The sequence below is a fragment of the Haliotis rubra genome, unplaced genomic scaffold, assembly GCF_003918875.1.
Source record: "Haliotis rubra isolate DU_JTF1 unplaced genomic scaffold, ASM391887v1 Scf76, whole genome shotgun sequence".
Taxonomy (NCBI): domain Eukaryota; kingdom Metazoa; phylum Mollusca; class Gastropoda; order Lepetellida; family Haliotidae; genus Haliotis; species Haliotis rubra.
Genome location: NW_025767479.1, coordinates 1,220,729 through 1,239,771, shown reverse-complemented (window position 1 = coordinate 1,239,771; position 19,043 = coordinate 1,220,729). Strand labels below are relative to the sequence as shown.

At 41.9% G+C, this 19,043-nt stretch overlaps 2 protein-coding genes across 3 annotated transcripts in view; both read left to right on the top strand.

Annotated features, from left to right (window-relative positions):
- LOC124260349 (proteoglycan 4-like) overlaps positions 1–5,189 on the top strand; it is a 38,112-nt gene extending 32,923 nt beyond the window's left edge. For both annotated transcript variants that reach the window (XM_046694638.1, XM_046694637.1), the window contains exons 9-11: positions 3,161–3,322; positions 4,225–4,274; positions 4,365–5,189. In XM_046694638.1, the coding sequence (XP_046550594.1) occupies positions 3,161–3,322; positions 4,225–4,274; positions 4,365–5,157 (1,005 nt within the window). In that variant the 3' untranslated portion in view covers positions 5,158–5,189. The remainder of the gene's footprint in view (positions 1–3,160; positions 3,323–4,224; positions 4,275–4,364) is intronic.
- LOC124260306 (formin-like protein 1) lies at positions 5,189–13,221 on the top strand. The gene is made up of 9 exons (XM_046694585.1): positions 5,189–5,233; positions 5,890–6,004; positions 6,731–6,902; positions 7,670–7,847; positions 8,127–8,282; positions 9,262–9,424; positions 11,076–11,178; positions 11,667–11,750; positions 12,604–13,221. The coding sequence occupies exons 1-9, from the start codon at positions 5,189–5,191 to the stop codon at positions 12,728–12,730; spliced, it is 1,143 nt and encodes a 380-aa protein (XP_046550541.1). The 3' UTR covers positions 12,731–13,221.
- Positions 13,222–19,043: the final 5,822 nt, after the last annotated feature.

Below are 19,043 nucleotides of genomic sequence, written 5' to 3'. Positions count from 1 at the left end.
TGTGTGAGGACGGAATGGAGAGAGGTTCCCCAGGGTTTGTCCGATGTTGTCTCAGAGAGGCAGCATGGTGATTCTCAGATCCCGGGAAGCATGCATTATAGAATTGTTAGGTCAAGATAGAAAGTGGTACCATGGTGTTCGTCAATACCTGATAGAGCGAGATATCCTGATGTTTGTCAGATCCTGGCAGAGCGAGATATCCTGATGTTTGTCAGATCCTGATAGAGCGAGATATCCTGATGTTTGTCAATTCCTGATAGAGCGAGATATCCTGATGTTTGTCAGATCCTGGTAGAGCGAGATATCATGATGTTTGTCAGATCCTGGTAGAGCGAGATATCCTGATGTTTGTCAATTCCTGATAGAGCGAGATATCCTGATGTTTGTCAGATCCTGGTAGAGCGAGATATCCTGATGTTTGTCATCCTGATAGAGCGAGCCCTGGTAGAGCGAGATATCCTGATGTTTGTCAATTGATAGACCTATCCTGATAGAGCGAGATATCCTGATGTTTGTCAGATCCTGGTAGAGCGAGATATCCTGATGTTTGTCAGATCCTGGTAGATAGAGCGAGATATCCTGATGTTAGATCCTGATGTAGAGAGCGAGATATCCTGATGTTTGTCAGGTAGAGCGAGATTCCTGTCAGATCCTGATAGAGCGAGATATCCTGATGTTTGTCAGATCCTGGTAGAGCGAGATATCCTGATGTTTGTCAGATCCCTGGTAGAGCGAGATATCCAATGATGAGCGAGATATTGATCAGATCCCTGGTAGAGAGCGAGATATCCTGATGTTTGTCAGATCCTGATAGAGCGAGATATCCTGATGTTTGTCAGATCCTGGTAGAGCGAGATATCCTGATGTTTGTCAGATCCTGGTAGAGCGAGATATCCTGATGTTTGTCAGATCCTGGTAGAGCGAGATATCCTGATGTTTGTCATGAGATCCTGGTAGAGCGAGATATCCTGATGTTTGTCAATCCTGTTAGAGCGAGATATCCTGATGTTTGTCAGATCCTGGTAGAGCGAGATATCCTGATGTTTGTCAGATCCTGGTAGAGCGAGATATCCTGATGTTTGTCAGATCCTGGTAGAGCGAGATATCCTGATGTTTGTCAGAGAGCGAGATCCTGGTAGAGCGAGATATCCTGATGTTTGTCAGATCCTGGTAGAGCGAGATATCCTGATGTTTGTCAGATCCTGGTAGAGCGAGATATCCTGATGTTTGTCAGATCCTGGTAGAGCGAGATATCCTGATGTTTGTCAGATCCTGGTAGAGCGAGATATCCTGATGTTTGTCAGATCCTGGTAGAGCGAGATATCCTGATGTTTGTCAGATCCTGGTAGAGCGAGATATCCTGATGTTTGTCAGATCCTGGTAGAGCGAGATATCCTGATGTTTGTCAGATCCTGGTAGAGCGAGATATCCTGATGTTTGTCAATCCTGGTAGAGCGAGATATCCTGATGTTTGTCAATTCCTGGTAGAGCGAGATATCCTGATGTTTGTCAATCATGTTAGAGCGAGATATCCTGATGTTTGTCAGATCCTGGTAGAGCGAGATATCCTGATGTTTGTCAGATCCTGGTAGAGCGAGATATCCTGATGTTTGTCAGATCCTGGTAGAGCGAGATCCCTGATGTTTGTCAGTTCCTGGTAGAGCGAGATATCCTGATGTTTGTCAGATCCTGGTAGAGCGAGATATCCTGATGTTTGTCAGATCCCGGTAGAGCCCTGGTAGAGCGAGATATCCTGATGTTTGTCAGATCCTGGTAGAGCGAGATATCCTGATGTTTGTCAATCCTGGTAGAGCGAGATATCCTGATGTTTGTCAGATCCTGGTAGAGCGAGATATCCTGATGTTTGTCAGATCCTGGTAGAGCGAGATATCCTGATGTTTGTCAGATCCTGGTAGAGCGAGATATATCCTGATGTTTGTCAGATCCTGGTAGAGCGAGATATCCTGATGTTTGTCAGATCCTGGTAGAGCGAGATATCCTGATGTTTGTCAGATCCTGGTAGAGCGAGATATCCTGATGTTTGTCAGATCCTGGTAGAGCGAGATATCCTGATGTTTGTCAGATCCTGGTAGAGCGAGATATCCTGATGTTTGTCAGATCCTGATAGAGCGAGATATCCTGATGTTTGTCAGATCCTGGTAGAGCGAGATATCCTGATGTTTGTCAGATCCTGGTAGAGCGAGATATCCTGATGTTTGTCAGATCCTGGTAGAGCGAGATATCCTGATGTTTGTCCTGGTAGAGCGAGATCCCTGGTAGAGTTTGTCAGATCCTGGTAGAGAGATATCCTGATGTTTGTCAGATCCTGGTAGAGCGAGATATCCTGATGTTTGTCAGATCCTGGTAGAGCGAGATATCCTGATGTTTGTCCTTGTCAGATGTTTGTCAGATCCTGGTAGAGCGAGATATCCTGATGTTTGTCAGATCCTGGTAGAGCGAGATATCCTGATGTTTGTCAGATCCTGGTAGAGCGAGATATCCTGATGTTTGTCAGATCCTATCCTGATGTTTGTCAGGTAGAGCGAGATATCCTGATGTTTGTCAGATCCTGGTAGAGCGAGATATCCTGATGTTTGTCAGATCCTGGTAGAGCGAGATATCCTGATGTTTGTCAGATCCTGGTAGAGCGAGATATCCTGATGTTTGTCAGATCCTGGTAGAGCGAGATATCCTGATGTTTGTCAGATCCTGGTAGAGCGAGATATCCTGATGTTTGATGTTTGTCATCCTGGTAGAGTCAGATCCTGGTAGAGCGAGATGATGTTTGTCAGATCCTGGTAGAGCGAGATATCCTGATGTTTGTCAGATCCTGTTTGTCAAGAGCGAGATATCCTGATGCTTGCTCAATTCCTGTATGATGTTTGTCAGATCCTGGTAGAGCGAGATATCCTGATGTTTGTCAGATCCTGGTAGAGCGAGATATCCTGATGTTTGTCAGATCCTGGTAGAGCGAGATATCCTGATGTTTGTCAGATCCTGGTAGAGCGAGATATCCTGCTGTTTGTCAGATCAAAAGTGTATACAAATCAAAAGAAGTGAAGCCCAGTTTTGTCTCTGATGTGATATGAATACTGTTACGTGCAGCGTAAAACTTGACTCACTCACTCACTCACTTACTTACTTTCTGACTGGACAACAGGCGTTCCAGAAGGCTATGAAGTCCAAGCGCCACACCCTGGTGATGCTGGAGAAGACGTCATCCCTGGACACCCCCCGGAGCAACCTCACGGCCTTCGAGTTTCCCAGCCAGCCTGCTGAAGAGGAACCAGTCTCTATAGATGAACTGATAAAAAGACGCAAAGTAAATTCTTGTACAATCATTTAATAAAACTACAAAGTGAAAATTACTGTTAGGGTTTACTGATTTTTATCTTATAAACATTACTGATTTTTATCTTTATCCTTTAGACAATTTGTTGTATAGCTTCGTTCACAGCTCCACTAAACCAACATTCCACAAATACTGAATCTGTTAAATCTTTTCACCTAAGCAGCGTCATAGTAGATTATTTGGAAAGAGAACTTACTTGTCCTCGGGTGACTGATTCCTTTCATTGTCAATTCTTCCTACCAACCTATATTTTAATGTGTTTTGACAGCGATGTGGTTATTATCAATAAGACCAACCACCTTACGGCAAAGCAACTTTAATATAGAGAAGCCGAAAATGGTAAACTACACTGCCGGACAAAAGTAAGTAACCACCTAATGGTGACTAGACATGAAACAAAGAAGATATGTTAATTCGATGGTGACGTACTTCAACATTTACACAATTGAGTTCCGGAACTAAAGTTGGCAGTGCTTGTTTCACTGTATTTCTTCCTGGAGGTCAAATCCAGTTTTTCAAGCGTATATGTACTTTGCACGGCAGTGAAGTTTACATTATTTATTTTTAATAAAATACTTAGTGATGCCGAACAATAGAGGGGAATGCTTTTGGAGGTAGTTCTTCTTCCGCTGGTATGATGAAATGACAGGACTGTAAGTGTCGAGATTACATTATGAAGCTCCCTTGCTTTTAGGCTATTTATTGAACACAACAAATAGCCTGTCTCCCGAACATTATATATCTTGTCCTGAATATTTAGCTGTGGGTGTGGGGGAATGAGAGTTTAAAAGCTCTGTGTTCAGCGTTGTTTCCAGCAAACTAGATACTGAGTCCTTTCTCCTAGATGTATAAATATATGTTCTTACATTTAGCAATCAACTGAGGAGAATAACAACGAACCACTGGAACAAGTGACATTGAGGTAGGAAGACGATCAGTGTCGTAATTGTCCTTTAATTCACATTGAATTTATCACTCATATAATTGAATTACAAATGTTATTGGCAATCAGGAAACCGGAAGTGACGAAACACTTCAGCGTTCATCTGAGCTACGTGGAGAAGACCACGCCCTTGGACCATCTTCCTACATCCAGTCGTCCCAAGCCTCCTGCATTCGTCAGGCAGGACGCTACTGCCCGAGCCGATCTGTCCAAGGTTTCAGGCGGCAGTAGCTCAGAGACCGAGGTGTCTGTTGATAATGGCTCCAGTGGCACCGATGACGTGGCTTCCGTCCGTGCCAAATGGAACATTATGGACAAAAAATCGTCAGAAAATAGTTCCGATAAAGCAGACGTCGCATCCGGGTCACACAACACTGGGAATGTAAATAGGTCAAAACGAGAACAGTCAACGATGGAGGTGAAAATAGATTTTACAGAACCGGAACCGGATTATCCCCCTGACGACAAACCGTCTCCACCAGAAGCGAAAACATCCAAGTCACTACCAGGACCACCACCGTCATCACCAAATGCACCTCAGCTACCACCTCCGCCAACAATACCTGCACCGATTCCAACTCCAAGAACACTAACATCCAGTAACAATCAACCTACCTCTCCTAACACCAATAACACTCACCCTACCTCTCCTAACGCCAATACCACAGCTCTCAGTGACACGGCTGGGGTATACAACAACACAGATCTTCCCCCAACTCCAACATCACCTGCACCATCACCGACAAAACGGGCCCCTGCTGGAAGTGATGATAAGTACAAGGACCGCCCCCTTCCATCTCCCACCACCCCACCACCCCCCATCCCCGCTCACATCCCGGCTCCCCTCCCTGAAGAGCAATAAGCATGGGATCAAACTGAAGATCGTTCCCAAAATGAAACTGAAACAAATCCATTGGTCTAAAGTTCCTCAAACAGAGGTGAGTTTATTACAGACGTTATTTTCAGAAGTTGAAATAGTAAGTTTTCAGTAACTATAGACAATACTGCAGCAACTATTCATTTTACAAGACACCTTCCGACATTTTGTTTATGGATGAACGCGGGTTGATTCCTTATTCCAGGCACTATTATCTGGAGCTAATTGAATACACTGTTCTTATAGTTTAATGCAATTGTCAGTTACCAAACCATAATTCATGGAAAATCTTATGGCCCTATTCTGCGACTGCATGAATATAATCAGACAGACGTGATGGATAAGTGCCTGGTGCAATACACTTCTCAATATCCAGCTGGATCAGCTTCAGTGCGCATGAGAATGATAGTTGTTTTAGACAAATATATCTCAGCGTAACAAAGCATAAATGTTCTCTTGTGGTTAAAATAGCATGGGACGACTGTTCACTGTTTGCACTTTCCAATGTGTCAATGCAATGGACCTCTTTAGTCGGTCCACCTAGAAACACCGTGCTACAGACTGTTGCCATAACGTCGATATACATGTATAACTGGAAGTATCTTGATATTGTTGACTTCACAGAAAACAGTGCCTGTCGTAATACTGTGTTTCTTTTGCTGATAAATGTCGTGATCTTCAGAATGGTGTGTTTGTATACCTATGCTCCTGCTCCAGGTGTCGCACTCTTTATGGAAGGGCGCCCATGACGTCACTTCCCGTCTGGACCTTGCGATGTTGGAAGACATGTTTGCGCTTCAAGAGAAAGACTATGCCAACATTCAGTCCCAGGGTGAGTGATGCTGTGTACTACACAACGTGTGTTTAGTTATTACCGTTATTACCGACCTGATATTTCTAGGTTTGTCTGCACTTGAACCAAGCTGAAATGACCAAAATATTGGCATTGTTCAGTTTGACGTGAAACCCATTGGCGACTTGCCCTGATTATGATTTGTTTCGTTAACAGCATTATACCCGTGCTCGCTGGTTCCACAAATATGGTAAATATCTAAGACTGAAATACTAGTGGCGTTAACACGTTGTCTGCCACCCGAGTATACTCGTAGTATCAATGTCTGGCCGAATTTGCCACTACGAGTTATCTCGTAGCTACATCAATGATATTTTGAAACAGATTTCACATGTTGGTATGTTAAGCCCATTTCTGGTGTCCCCCGCCGTGATATTGCTGGAATATTGCTAAAAGCGGCGTAAAACTAAACTCAGTCAGTCAGTCACATGTTGGTAAAACAGGCACAAGAGGCAATCGTGTCCTGGCGGTAACAAAGAACGCCAGTTGACGTTTGTTTCTCATGCCTATTTTGCCAACATGCCAACTACAAGTTATCTCGTAGTGGCACATTCGGCCAGAATTGATACTACCAGTATACTCGTGATGGGCAGTCAACGTGTTAAACCCAACTCAATTACTCATTAACTCATAATCCGTGATGAAACGACGTCGACGTTCTAATTCGTATACATGAAACGGTAGTTATCATCACTTGTCTCGCAGCCACGCTCCTGAGGTCCAGGAAACAGATTCTACTGGATCCCAAGCGAGCACAGAATCTCAGCATCATGTTCAGCGGCCCGAAGCCCGACGTCGTGGAGAAACTGATAGAGGCACTCAACTCCATCTCGGAAATGGAAGCATTTCCAACAGAGAAACTCAGCACACTGAGAAGGTGAGACGACATGTCCTCCCTCCATGGATATCAGGTGTACCTAAACTATGGCGCGGGCCGTGAAGAACACGCTGGGGGGTGGTGTCGATGATTGGCATCAACATCTACTATGATTGTCTGCTAACGGTGATGGTCTATCCATTACCTCCACGTTTTGTTTCCACTGAAAGTTCTACGATCTCACCTCTCAGTCTATATCCCATACTGTTCAGGTTATCATTGGGGAGTTTCACAAAGGTTTGTCAGCAATATTCCTGGTGTAAATAATCTAGGCTAGACCAGACAATCCAGTGACATGACAAATGAGTGAGTGAGTCCGGTTTATTAGGGGTTTAATGCCGTCGGTGTGTCAGCTCAATGCCGGGTTTGGCTCTGTTTGTTTGTTGTTTAACACCGCACTCAGCAATATTCCAGCTATATATAAATAAATAATCGAGTCTGGACCAGACAATCTAGTGATCAACATCAAGAGCATCGATCTACGCTAATGGGATACGATGACATGTGTCAACCAAATCAGCGGGACTGACTACCTGATCCCGTTCGTCGACTCTTACGACAAACATGGGTTGCTGAAGATCAATTCTAACCCGGATAAACGATAGAAGGATCACAACTCCAATATTTTAACAGAGGCTTACAATAGTCGTAGAGCTAAAATTGCTTCGTGGAACGGATTCCTGGACATATGGTTCACGCTGTGTCTATTCTCTATTGTTGTATGAACATCCGGGATGTACCTCCATGTATACTGTGGCCTGTGGCAGGTACCAACCGACAGCAGACGACATCGAGATGTACAGGATGTACCGTAGCACCCGCCAGGACCAGCACCCCGTGGACCGGTTCATGATTGACCTGTGTGACGTCCCAGCCCTGGACATCCGGCTGGACCTGGTCATCACCATCCTGGACTTCCCGAGTCAGTTCGAGGAGCTGTCCGAGGTATGTCTTGTATCAACACATCGCTCACCGAGGGTGACGTTAGTGTACCATACATCCTCCAAATCAGGAGACGTAAATCCCCAAATCAACTGATCATATTAATCCACTGACGATATTAGGGTTTGTAGATTCATTAAGGGTTACATTTGGGTTATCGTCTCACAGGTGAATATAAAATGCGAATAAGACAATGATTCTTCATACTGCTGGATTATGTTGCAACTGTTTGAGGACGTCAAATGGTCAGTATTTAAGCAAGGTGAATGTTTGACCATCCAGGAGGTGAGCCTGCTGGGGTTGGCGTGTGAGGAACTGACCACCAACACCGCTCTGACCGCCGTCCTTGAGTACGTCCTGGCTATCGGCAACTACATGAACGCCAAATGGTCATCAGGAATTGGTGCACACGGCTTCCAGATAACCTCAATCGAGAAGGTGAGACCCATACGCCACGCCTGCGCCTTTTCCACCTCAGTAATCAGAAATGTTTTTAAAGCTTACCTTTGGTCAGGAATTCATTTATGAGGGACAGGTAATCCATAATGTCGAGTTTTGAGTGTGTTATTCTATATATCACCCATTGTCAGTTCAAAAGACAATGTTACTTGGAGTCACTTATTGTTCAGTTGTCAATTTTTGACGTCATTAACCAATGATGAAATTGTGTTGTATTGTTCGTACCGTGGACACAATATGAGCACATATACTTTAACTGGCCAATGAGTATTGAAAACCGCTAAAATGCAGATTCACATATACCGGAATTTTATTGTACGTGACCTTTTTACCTTTATGCGTGAGTGAATGAGTAAGGTTTTACGCCGCTTTTAGCAATATTCCAGCGATATCATGGCAGGGGACACCAGAAATGGGCTTCACATTTTGTACCCATGTGGGGAATCGAACCCGGGCCTTCGGCGTTACGAGCCAGCGCCTTAACCACTAGGCTACCCAACCGCCCCTTTTTAGCCTTATGGAATTGTATATCTGACGTATATTATGCAAGATGGAAGTACAATTATTTCAATGTCATTAAAGTGACACTATGTACAACTGATTCGGAGGGAGCTGACTTGTGTTTCTGGTCTCTTGAGGTGAGGGACGAAAGAGGGAGTGAGTGTACAATGTATATCAGTTTTATCACGGCGTGACAGCTTGAGTGAGTGAGTGTGTTTTTTTCGAAGCTTTAAGCAATTTTCAAGCAATATCATGACCGGTAACAACAGGAATAGTCTTATCACATTGTACCCATGTGGGGAATCGAACCCGGGTCTTCGGCGTGACGAGCGAACGCTTTTACCACAGTGCTGCCAACCTAGAAACATGAAAAGGGCCAATCAGGGATCAGAGACCCATTCCCATGTGAGAACCATGTAGGGTTGCCCTTCATATATCATGTTATCTATGGCTGCAGGTGCTGGACATCAAGGGACGCAACCCTCATTACACCTTACTCAACTTCCTAGTGGAGCAGATCAGACTGACCAACCCGCCACTCTTAGACTGGACTTCCGATATGAAACACGTGCACAAGTGCGCAGATCTGTCAATTAAGGCCGTAAGCGCAGAAGTTGAAGGTGAGAATGAATTCCCATTTCCAAATCGTGACTTTTAAAAACATACCATGTTGGGGTCCCATGTGAATAATCCAACTATATGGCGGCGGGCTGTAACAAAATCATGTCTGGACCAGACAATCGAAAGCATGAGCATCGAGCTAAGCAATTGGGGTACGATGACATGTGTCAACCAAGTCAGCGAGCCTGACCACCCGATCCCGTTAGTCGCTCTGACAGGCATGGGTAACTTAAGATCAGTTCTAACCCGGATCTTCACGGGTGAGTGTTTACAGGAGGGCATAGCTGGAATATTCCTTATGACGGCGTTAAACAACATTCATCCACGCGATAAAACCACGATTTACACGAATCTAAATGTTGATATTGGAGCAAGGTGCGTTGAATTAAATAGGATTTGAATTTGATTGGAGGTGTGAGGGTGTGATTGAGTGACTGAGCGGGTGAGTGAGTGAGTGAGCTGGAATTCGTGCCATTTTTAGCAACATTCAAGCGGTATCACGGCAGTGGTCACCAGCAATGGGGAAGGTAGAAGTGGATGTAATACATATATTAAGTCTAAAGTCTACACGTATCACATTCAGCGTCTAGTAATATAATCATGTAATAGGTGATTGCCACGAGGAGATGTTTCCAGCATCTCGAATACTCCATTAATATTTGTCCTGTTTTCTAACAAATGCTTTCATTCATAAAATTAAACCTCCATCTCTTCGGCCTTTTCCCGACATTAAGGACCCGTGAAGATCCGGGTTAGAATTGGTCTTCAGCAACCCATGCTTGTCGACTATAACGGGATCGGGTGATCAGGCTCGCTGACTTTGATGACACATGTCATCGTATCCCAATTGCGTCAATTGATGCTCGTGATGTTGATCACTGGATTGTCTGGTCCAGACTCGATTATTTACAGATAGTTGGAGTATTGCTTAGTGCGGCGTTAAACAACAAACAAACAAAACCGGACATAAAGTTGACAAACCGCCATTCAACTACAATACTCCTCAATACCGCATTAAACCGAACTCACATACTCATTTGTCATAGCTTGACTCAGTAAACAATGTGAGGATACAAGTGGTCTAGTGGTTAAAGCCGGCAGATTTCGCTTCATGCTTTAACCTACCAGTGTCTGGTCGTGGGTTCGAATATCCTTGAAATTCAACCTCATTCTGATCCATGGTTTAGCAATCGTAGGTAAATTAGATAATTAGCCCCATGCTAATGAGTTTCGCCAAAATGCATCACTCTGACCTTTCCACCTAGCTAACCTGACGTGTAAATATACTGAGGGGAATAAATAAGGGAACACCACTGCATCTATTTATTCTCAGATTCTCACCCAGAGTGCGATACAAAGCTTGCGAAGAAACCTGAAAAAGAGTAAAGGAACGCCTGTGCTTTCATGTATTCATATTTGTTTCCCTCAGTATCTAATCAAAAGTTGATATACAATGCACTATATAACAGGAAACTGTAGTTAATCTTTTACGTTACCAATTAACTTATATGAATGTGAAGGAATCGTGTGTACTTGAACTTCCTGTCAACAGTATATGATAAAAATAATGTTTAATGTGACGAAAATCCAACTCACTAGCCCAAAAGTAGAATTGGTAATATGCTATTCTGTTATTTTTCTATTACACAGTACTGAAGAACGGCATCCACAAGATCAAGCGGATCCTGAAGGCGTTACGAAACACACTTCCCTCCCAAACAAGCACGAGAAGAAATATATGTCGGATGTTCAGGTGACCAAAATACAGTCAAAGTAGAAAATCAAATATGACCCATTACTTACGTGAACTACGGCTTATCTCGATGTTCGAAACATCCGATTGTTGAGACTACTTCACTGAAATTTTGAGAATGATCATTTTAAGACATAAAATGAGTGAGTGAGTTAGTGAGTTTAGTTTTACGCCGCACTCAGCAATATCACAGCTATATGGCGGCGGTCTGTAAATAATCGAGTCTGGACCAGACAAGCCAGGGATCAACAGCATGAGCGTTGATCTACGCAGTTGAGATACGATGACATGTGTCAACCCAGTCAGCGAGCCTGACCGACATAAAATATTCTTCTTATCGCCCAAGAGGGTTATAAGAACTTAAACGTTTTTGGAATGTAAAAAATCGTTTCCTGTCTGTAACCTCAGAAATGAAATTCTTGAATCATGTCAGACTCTGCCCTGTTGATGTGCGACGGTACCATGTACTCTTATTTCATCCCTTTCAGAATTTCATCACGGAGTACGAGAGAAAGCTTCAAAAGATGGACTCCATTTGTGCAAACCTCGGGAAGAAATTTCGCTCTATCTTGGTATGACAAAATGTCTTTTGTTTCAATATGTATATTTTCTGGTGTCATTTGATAGTTTCCGATGTAGATGAGAATAGGCACATTATTCAACCTGGCCTCTGGTGCCAGCATCGTGGGAATGCTGTGTTTTGGTAGGAGCTGTGTTAAGAACAATGTTATGTTAAATGTTCTTATCTGAAGTTTGGGACGAAATACTTAAGTCTCATATTTTCTTGGAACAAAGTAATTATCATAGCAAACCCCATCCCTAAAATCAATACACGGATACCGAGCGAGTTATTAATGTAAAAGTCAGTTACCGTAAGTGTATCACGTAGCAAACGTGTAAGCTAAGTCACCGTAATTTGCTGCGGTTGCCTCCCTTTGTAGTTCCAGAATCCTATAATTTTCCCCACTATGGGTTTTCTGCCCACATCAATTGGACTGTTATAAAATAAATGATGTTCAAAACAGTGTTAATCCTGATTCCTATTGGTGATTCCAGATTTGTGAGAACCATATTCTCTTCAGGATTTCATTTAATTTGGTAAATGTCTAAGATCTTCATCATTCAGATATTTCCACACACATTAAGCTGATATGGTGTGACATACTATTCAAAACGTTAAACCGGTGGGGCAGCCTAGCGGTTAAGGCGTTCGTTCGTCACGCTGAAATCCCGGGTTCGATTCCCAACATGGGTACAATGTGTGAAGCCCATTTCTGGTATCCCCCGCCGTGATATTGCTGGAATATTGCTAAAAGCGGCGTAAAACTAAACTAAACTCACTCACTTACTCACTCAAAACGTTAATTCCAACTCAGACGCACGTACGCACACACACGCACACTAACTATTATGGAATATTTTCAGGCATATTATGGTGAAGCCTCCAACCGGACTTCCGACGTCCTGTTTTCCAGCGTGTCCATGTTTATGGACAAATTCCAGACGGCCAGAGACAAGATTAAGTCTTAGCTCTCATCAATCACCGCCGTGAGTCAGACACTTGTGAAATGTGACAAATCATGCAAGTAACATCTTCCCTACAGAAAGTTCACTTATCAGCGTTTGCAAGTAAACTGTCCGAGAACGTCGCCATGCGTTCCCGACGCCCACGAGCGACTGTGCGACAATCGGCGGAGATTGTGTTACGGAACAAAGAGTATTCCCAATGAGAACAACGTCATCACGTGTTGTTGCATTATTGACACGTGACTGAACAAAGGGATGATTCCCGGACGTATAGTGGCGACGAAGATTTATTGTTCATCAAAGTTGTGCCATGAGTACAGTGTACGGTGAACGGAACGAGACGACTGCCCAGACAGAATCAAACAGCTTACCGTGAATCATTGAAGCGTTTGTCTGGTTGGTTGTTGTTTAACGCCGCACTCAGAAGTATTGCAGCTATATGGCGGCGGGCTGTGAATAATCAACTCTGGACCAGACAATCCAGTGATCAACAACATGAGCATCGATCTACACAATTTGGGATACGATGACATATGTCAGCCAAGCCAGTGAGCCTGACCACCCGATCCCGTTAGTCGCCTTTTAGGACACGCATGGATTACTGAAGATCAATTCTTACCCGGATCTTCACCTTTGAAGCGGGCGCGGGTGGCCCATCTGTCTAAGTTGTGCATATCGCTTGTTATAGTCTGTTTGCAGTTAAAACGTACCAATGAATGTCAGTTCAAACCAAAAGGTAAAGCAAATAAAGTGAAATTAAGACTACGAATCCTCATGATTTTACCTTGCCAATTGAACATTTAAATCTCAGAATTTTATTTGATTTAGGATAAAAGTTGTTTAACAAACGATCATAGTCTCGCATGGCAATTATTGGTTTGTATTACAAGGGGGTATGCACATCAAATGAAACACCGAAAACGACAAGGGTTGTTATAAGTTAACGCTCTTCACGTACCGCACGTGCATTTGTTTCACTGTTTCAACTACTACGCTTACCCCCTTGTAATGCAAACCAGTAATAGCGATTTGAATTTTCGCAATCTTAATTTCACTTTATTTGATTTACTGTTCTGTTTAAAGTGAAATTCATTAGTACGTTTTCACTGCAAACAGACTATAGAATTGCCTACCTTGGGTACGCAATAAAACCATCAGGGGCGTAGGAACGGGGGGGATGCTAAGTAAGCCCCCCCCCCCTTTTACAAGATGAAACCATACCCATAACTACAATTTCAATTTGATTTCCAATACTTTTCATAAATTAGCGCCCCCCCTCTCTGTCTCTCTCTCTCTCTCTCTGAAAACCGTTCCTACGCTCTTGAACTATGATCGTCACTTCCGGCTCTCCTCCCGCAATAAGCTACTGATATAACTGGAACACTTCAGAGCTTCAACCAACTCCCTCATTTTAGTCAAAAACATATTCCCAATTTTGTATCAAATGTCTCTTTTCGTTGTTTTTCAAGATTTATAAAAACAGATTAGGGGACCGTTCCACAAAGCGATCGTAGCGCTACGACTGTCGTAAGGCTATAATAAGGTATGAGAGTTACGATCACCTTAGCGGTACGATTGCTTTGTGAAACGGACCCCAAAAATGATAACCATTCCTTTATGTATAATCATATTCAGCCTAACATTTCATACTGGAACTGTTATACTCACCTGAAAGTGATAAACCGTTGACATTTCTGACGTATTTTTTAAAAATTTTATTTACATTTAACGTTCGACCTGGCCGTACATCCGGCGTCATGACTTCACCGCTGTGTGTAAACAGTGTTTCCTCCATCATTTGTGAATACACACACTCTGTAGAGACGTCGCTAGATTTAACCACCCACTAAACAACGTCTTGGCTCATGGCAGGGAAAACCAGTGATTTACTTCAGACAGCATCGCACAAACGCCATAGCTTGCGGTCAATGAACGACTCAGCTGACCCAAGTTAACCTTGACTGGGGGCGGTGGGATAGGTGGTTAAAGCGTTCGCTCGTCACGCGGATTACCCGGGTTCGATTCCCCACCCATTTCTGGTGTCCCCCGCCGTAATATTGCTGGAATATTGCCAAAAGAGGTGTAAAACTATACTCACTCACTCCTGTCATGCACTCTAAACATTGTTTCTACATCAGCCAGTGGGATTCGCCTAAAGATCATGAACGGAATAAGCTGAATTAACTTCCGTGATTTGTCCACAGCCTTCATTTTGGCCGGTAGAAATATTGAAACACCTGTACCTTTTCGTAACAGACAAATTTCATGTTAAAATGAATAATATACATATTCTCTTACACTATACCAAAAACAACCAATATTAACTTCTGGCAACTATGTGTTTCACCATTTGTTTATTTAGACAAAGTTGACTAAAAAGGACAGTTTTGAGTCTGCATGTAAAATACGTACACAACTGATGTATGTTGTTGACACAGGGCTGCTTGACACAGAAACCATTACGAACTGGAGAGACCCCAGTGGGTGCCATGATGTTGGTCGATGGGGATATTATTTCTTGGACAACTATTTAACCTTCAGAAAATTTGTTGGCAAATCAAACTCAAATTTAACAACTGTGGCAAAGGTTGATTTTTGTTGTTGATTTGTTTGTGTGTGTTGTAATGACAAATGAACAAGAAAATACTTTTGGCACAAATATTGTCTGTATAAACCATGGCCAATAGATTTTCTAATTCCTCACTTGGCTAAAATAGACACTCGTCACTACGGCAACAAGGGTCAGAATTAAAACATCTCTCCATGAATTAAAGATATCGTAAACGAATTAATGATAGCAGTAATGCACTTGTGGATGTGTATAGATTAGTTTAAGACATACTAGATTAATTTCTAATATATAGAGGATACTAAACTCGCTTCCGTGAAATACCATTTTACCGAAACGAGTTAATGATTTGGTACCAAACGAGCGAAAGCGAGTTTTACTGAAACGAGTTAATGATTTGGTACCAAACGAGCGAAAGCGAGTTTTGATGCTAAATCTTTCATAAGTTTAATAAAAATGGTATTTCACGGAAGCGAGTTTAGTATTCTGTTTATCACTCTCCAACATAAATTGATAGAACTGTCTACAATGTGATGACTGTCAGCTTTCCGTAAGTCAAGCAGGGTCTAATACCATTGTGACAGGTATTAGCATTGTCACGTCATAACTGTAAACTATTATGACGTCATACGTCGGCATCACGCGATGTTATTACACAAAGGTAATAACATTGTAGATGTATAGACAGTAACTGTTATATCTTCAAGGGGTGAGTGATATCTTCAGCGCTTTCGCTCGGTTGATACCAAATCAGTAACTCGTTTAATAAGATTTGTATTACACTGAAGGTCGTTTAGTATCCTCTGTGTACACAATGATGTCAATTGTTATATTCATATCTTAAACACATTTTAACATATAAGTAATTCTACTTTGGATATCAGAACTTAAATCAGGCTATTTTTAGTTATTTACCGATATCCTGAAAACATTATTGATATCTTTATTGATAAATTTAACACCGATATCTTTAAAACAATTAAAGATATCGGTAATTTCAGTAGAAATGTGAAAACAGTTTGCCATACGTATACGGATGAAATCTGAAAATGCTCTGAAAATTGATACTCGTCAACCCCGTAGTCCCAGGAAGAGTAAATGATTGAACCATTAACTACGTTTATATCGAACACGCCTATACCGAACTGGCTGATAAAACGACGTTTCCTTTTTTCTCTCACGGACACTTGTATATTCTAATGGAAGTGCGTGGGGTAAAAATACTGTTATAACGAACTAAAATCAATGTTTCCCTTGAGTTCGTTATAACCGTAGTGAACAACATGTTGCTTCAACCTCTCACACCAATCTACCAATAGTATCTGGTGTTTGATACCGCTCCACTTTGAACTGTGCATATCACCAACGCAATGATAAATAACTAAAATATTAAATGACAAATAAGAGGTCTTGTTTTCTCGATACTTCTTATCTAATAAAATAGCTTTATTGAAATGTTCCATGCCACGAGTGTTACAGTGCAAACCACTTGAATCATATTTATTGTTTAATTCATTTATGCCAAATACCTTATTGTTTCAATATGTTTCCAATGTGCACCGAAATCCTCTCTCCTTTGTCTATGTAATATATATACAGCCAATGTAGAACTCTAATCACACACTCCTCACAGCCAATACTGCTAGAAGCTACCGCCACTTCAGAACTTTTTAAGCTCGGAAAAGATTGACTCGGTGATTAACACGAAACGTTAACCTGCCCGTTATATAGATACGCGCCTAAAGTAACTGTTAATTTCCGTTAGAAAATCAAGTTATCGCCTAGGGTGGATTTTGAAAGGTCACTTACGGTAGCCAGGGGAATCGGTTTCCGGGATGTAATGAATTATATATCTGGGGACTTTGCTCGCCGCCGTTTCAATTGAATAATTATTGAACACACGGTAGAGTGACTACAAATCTAAATAGCAGTATTGTCTTGTACAGTAAATGATTCAAGCTATAGTATTCACAGAGGCATAATTTACTATGTATAAAGTTGAGGACCCGCCATAACAAACACTGAGACGACTTGTTTTGTTTTACATCACGTTGAAAGTGTAAAACGGGTACAAGAAACAGAACGTTGTGCAGGTGCTTTTTAAAGGCTTATATTGATTGGTTGGGATGTTTGTTCGGGTTTGGTTTGGTTTGTTGTCTAACGCCGCACTCAGCAATATTCCAAACATATGCGGCGGGCTGTAAATAATCGAGTCTGGACCAGACAATCCAGTGATCAACATCAGGAGCATCGATCTACGCAATTGGGATACGATGACATGTGTCAACCAAATCAGCAAGCCTGAAAACCCGAAGCCGTTAGTCGCATCTTACAAGCATGGGTTACTGAAGATCAATTCTAACCAGGACCTAGATTTTCGAAGCTCTCTTAGGGCTAAGATAGTCGTAAGTGCCATCCATTAACATTAACTTACGACTATCTTAGTGCTAAGAGAGCTTCGAAAATCTAGGCCCTGGATCTTAATAACAGAATAAAAATGACGAAAAGTGCTTTAAAAGTTCAACCTTTACTTGTTGTCGCTGCACTCAGCCATAATCCAGCTATAAGAGGGTGGTCTGTAAATAATCAATCTGGACCTGGCAAATTCAGTGATTGACATTATTATCATAGGCACGAAATTGGGAAAAGATCACATGCATTAAAAAAGTCAGCACCCGATCCCTTTAGTTGCCTCTTACAACAAGCAAGGGTTGCTGAAGACCAGTTCTGACCCTGATGTTCAGGGTTGTAACCTACCATGAAGAGTCTTGTACACACATCTGTTGCCAAGACTTACAGAATAACCAGACACTAATAAGGGTTACAAAAGCAGGTCTCACACTCACATTAAAACTGCTTCACACCTCTAGGAGAAATGAAAAATACCAGGTAATTAACTTGCTCAAGACCACAATACAATCAGAATTCATTTCCTTTCTTCAATTCAAATTTTACAGAAGTAAAAAGCACCAGAAAGCCTACTGGGTCTACCCAAAGCTAAATTCAAACACCATGTCACTTGAAATCAACAGAAAACCAAGATTCCTTTATGTTGTCTTCTAAAGAAGCTACCTTTGCTAAATAATAACAGGCCATCCGCACTGTGGTATATGTATACACTTTAAAAATATAAAGCCAGACAAATTACACAACCACAGATAATATCCCCATAGTGAGAAAGGTCACAAGATTGCATATGCATGTTAAACTGTGGTTGGGATTAAAATGTAAACTTTATGGGATCCTGTCTCTGTAACTGTAAAGTGTGTACATGTTCCAGAGCTCGGTAGCTCTTCGTTGGTCTTCTGTTACAGTCCTTTAGATTTAATTTGAGACCAATGAATTGCTCACTAACACAAATCTAAAAATTGCCACAAAACAAAATTTTGCAGTCATGAAATCGAAAGACCAACTCTGATGATTTGTCTAAAAAATTGGACACCTGAATAAAAAAGTTATTTAACAAACGATCATTGTTATGTTGTCACTTTTCGCTATTTTTTACGAGGGGTACCACTTGCTGGTAGTACATCCAGGTGTGCGAGTTGCACGTGTGAAATTGAAATTTCGAAAATTAAGACATAATAATGATCGTTTGTTAAACATCTTTTTTATTCAGGTGTCCAAAATTATGAGACAAATCATCAGAGTTAGTCTGTCGATTTCATGTGACTTGGTTTTGTTGCAATCATTAGTTTTTCGTGTTAGTGAGCAATTCATCAGTAACAAATGAATTCAAATGGACTGTATTAAGTCTCAACACGATCAT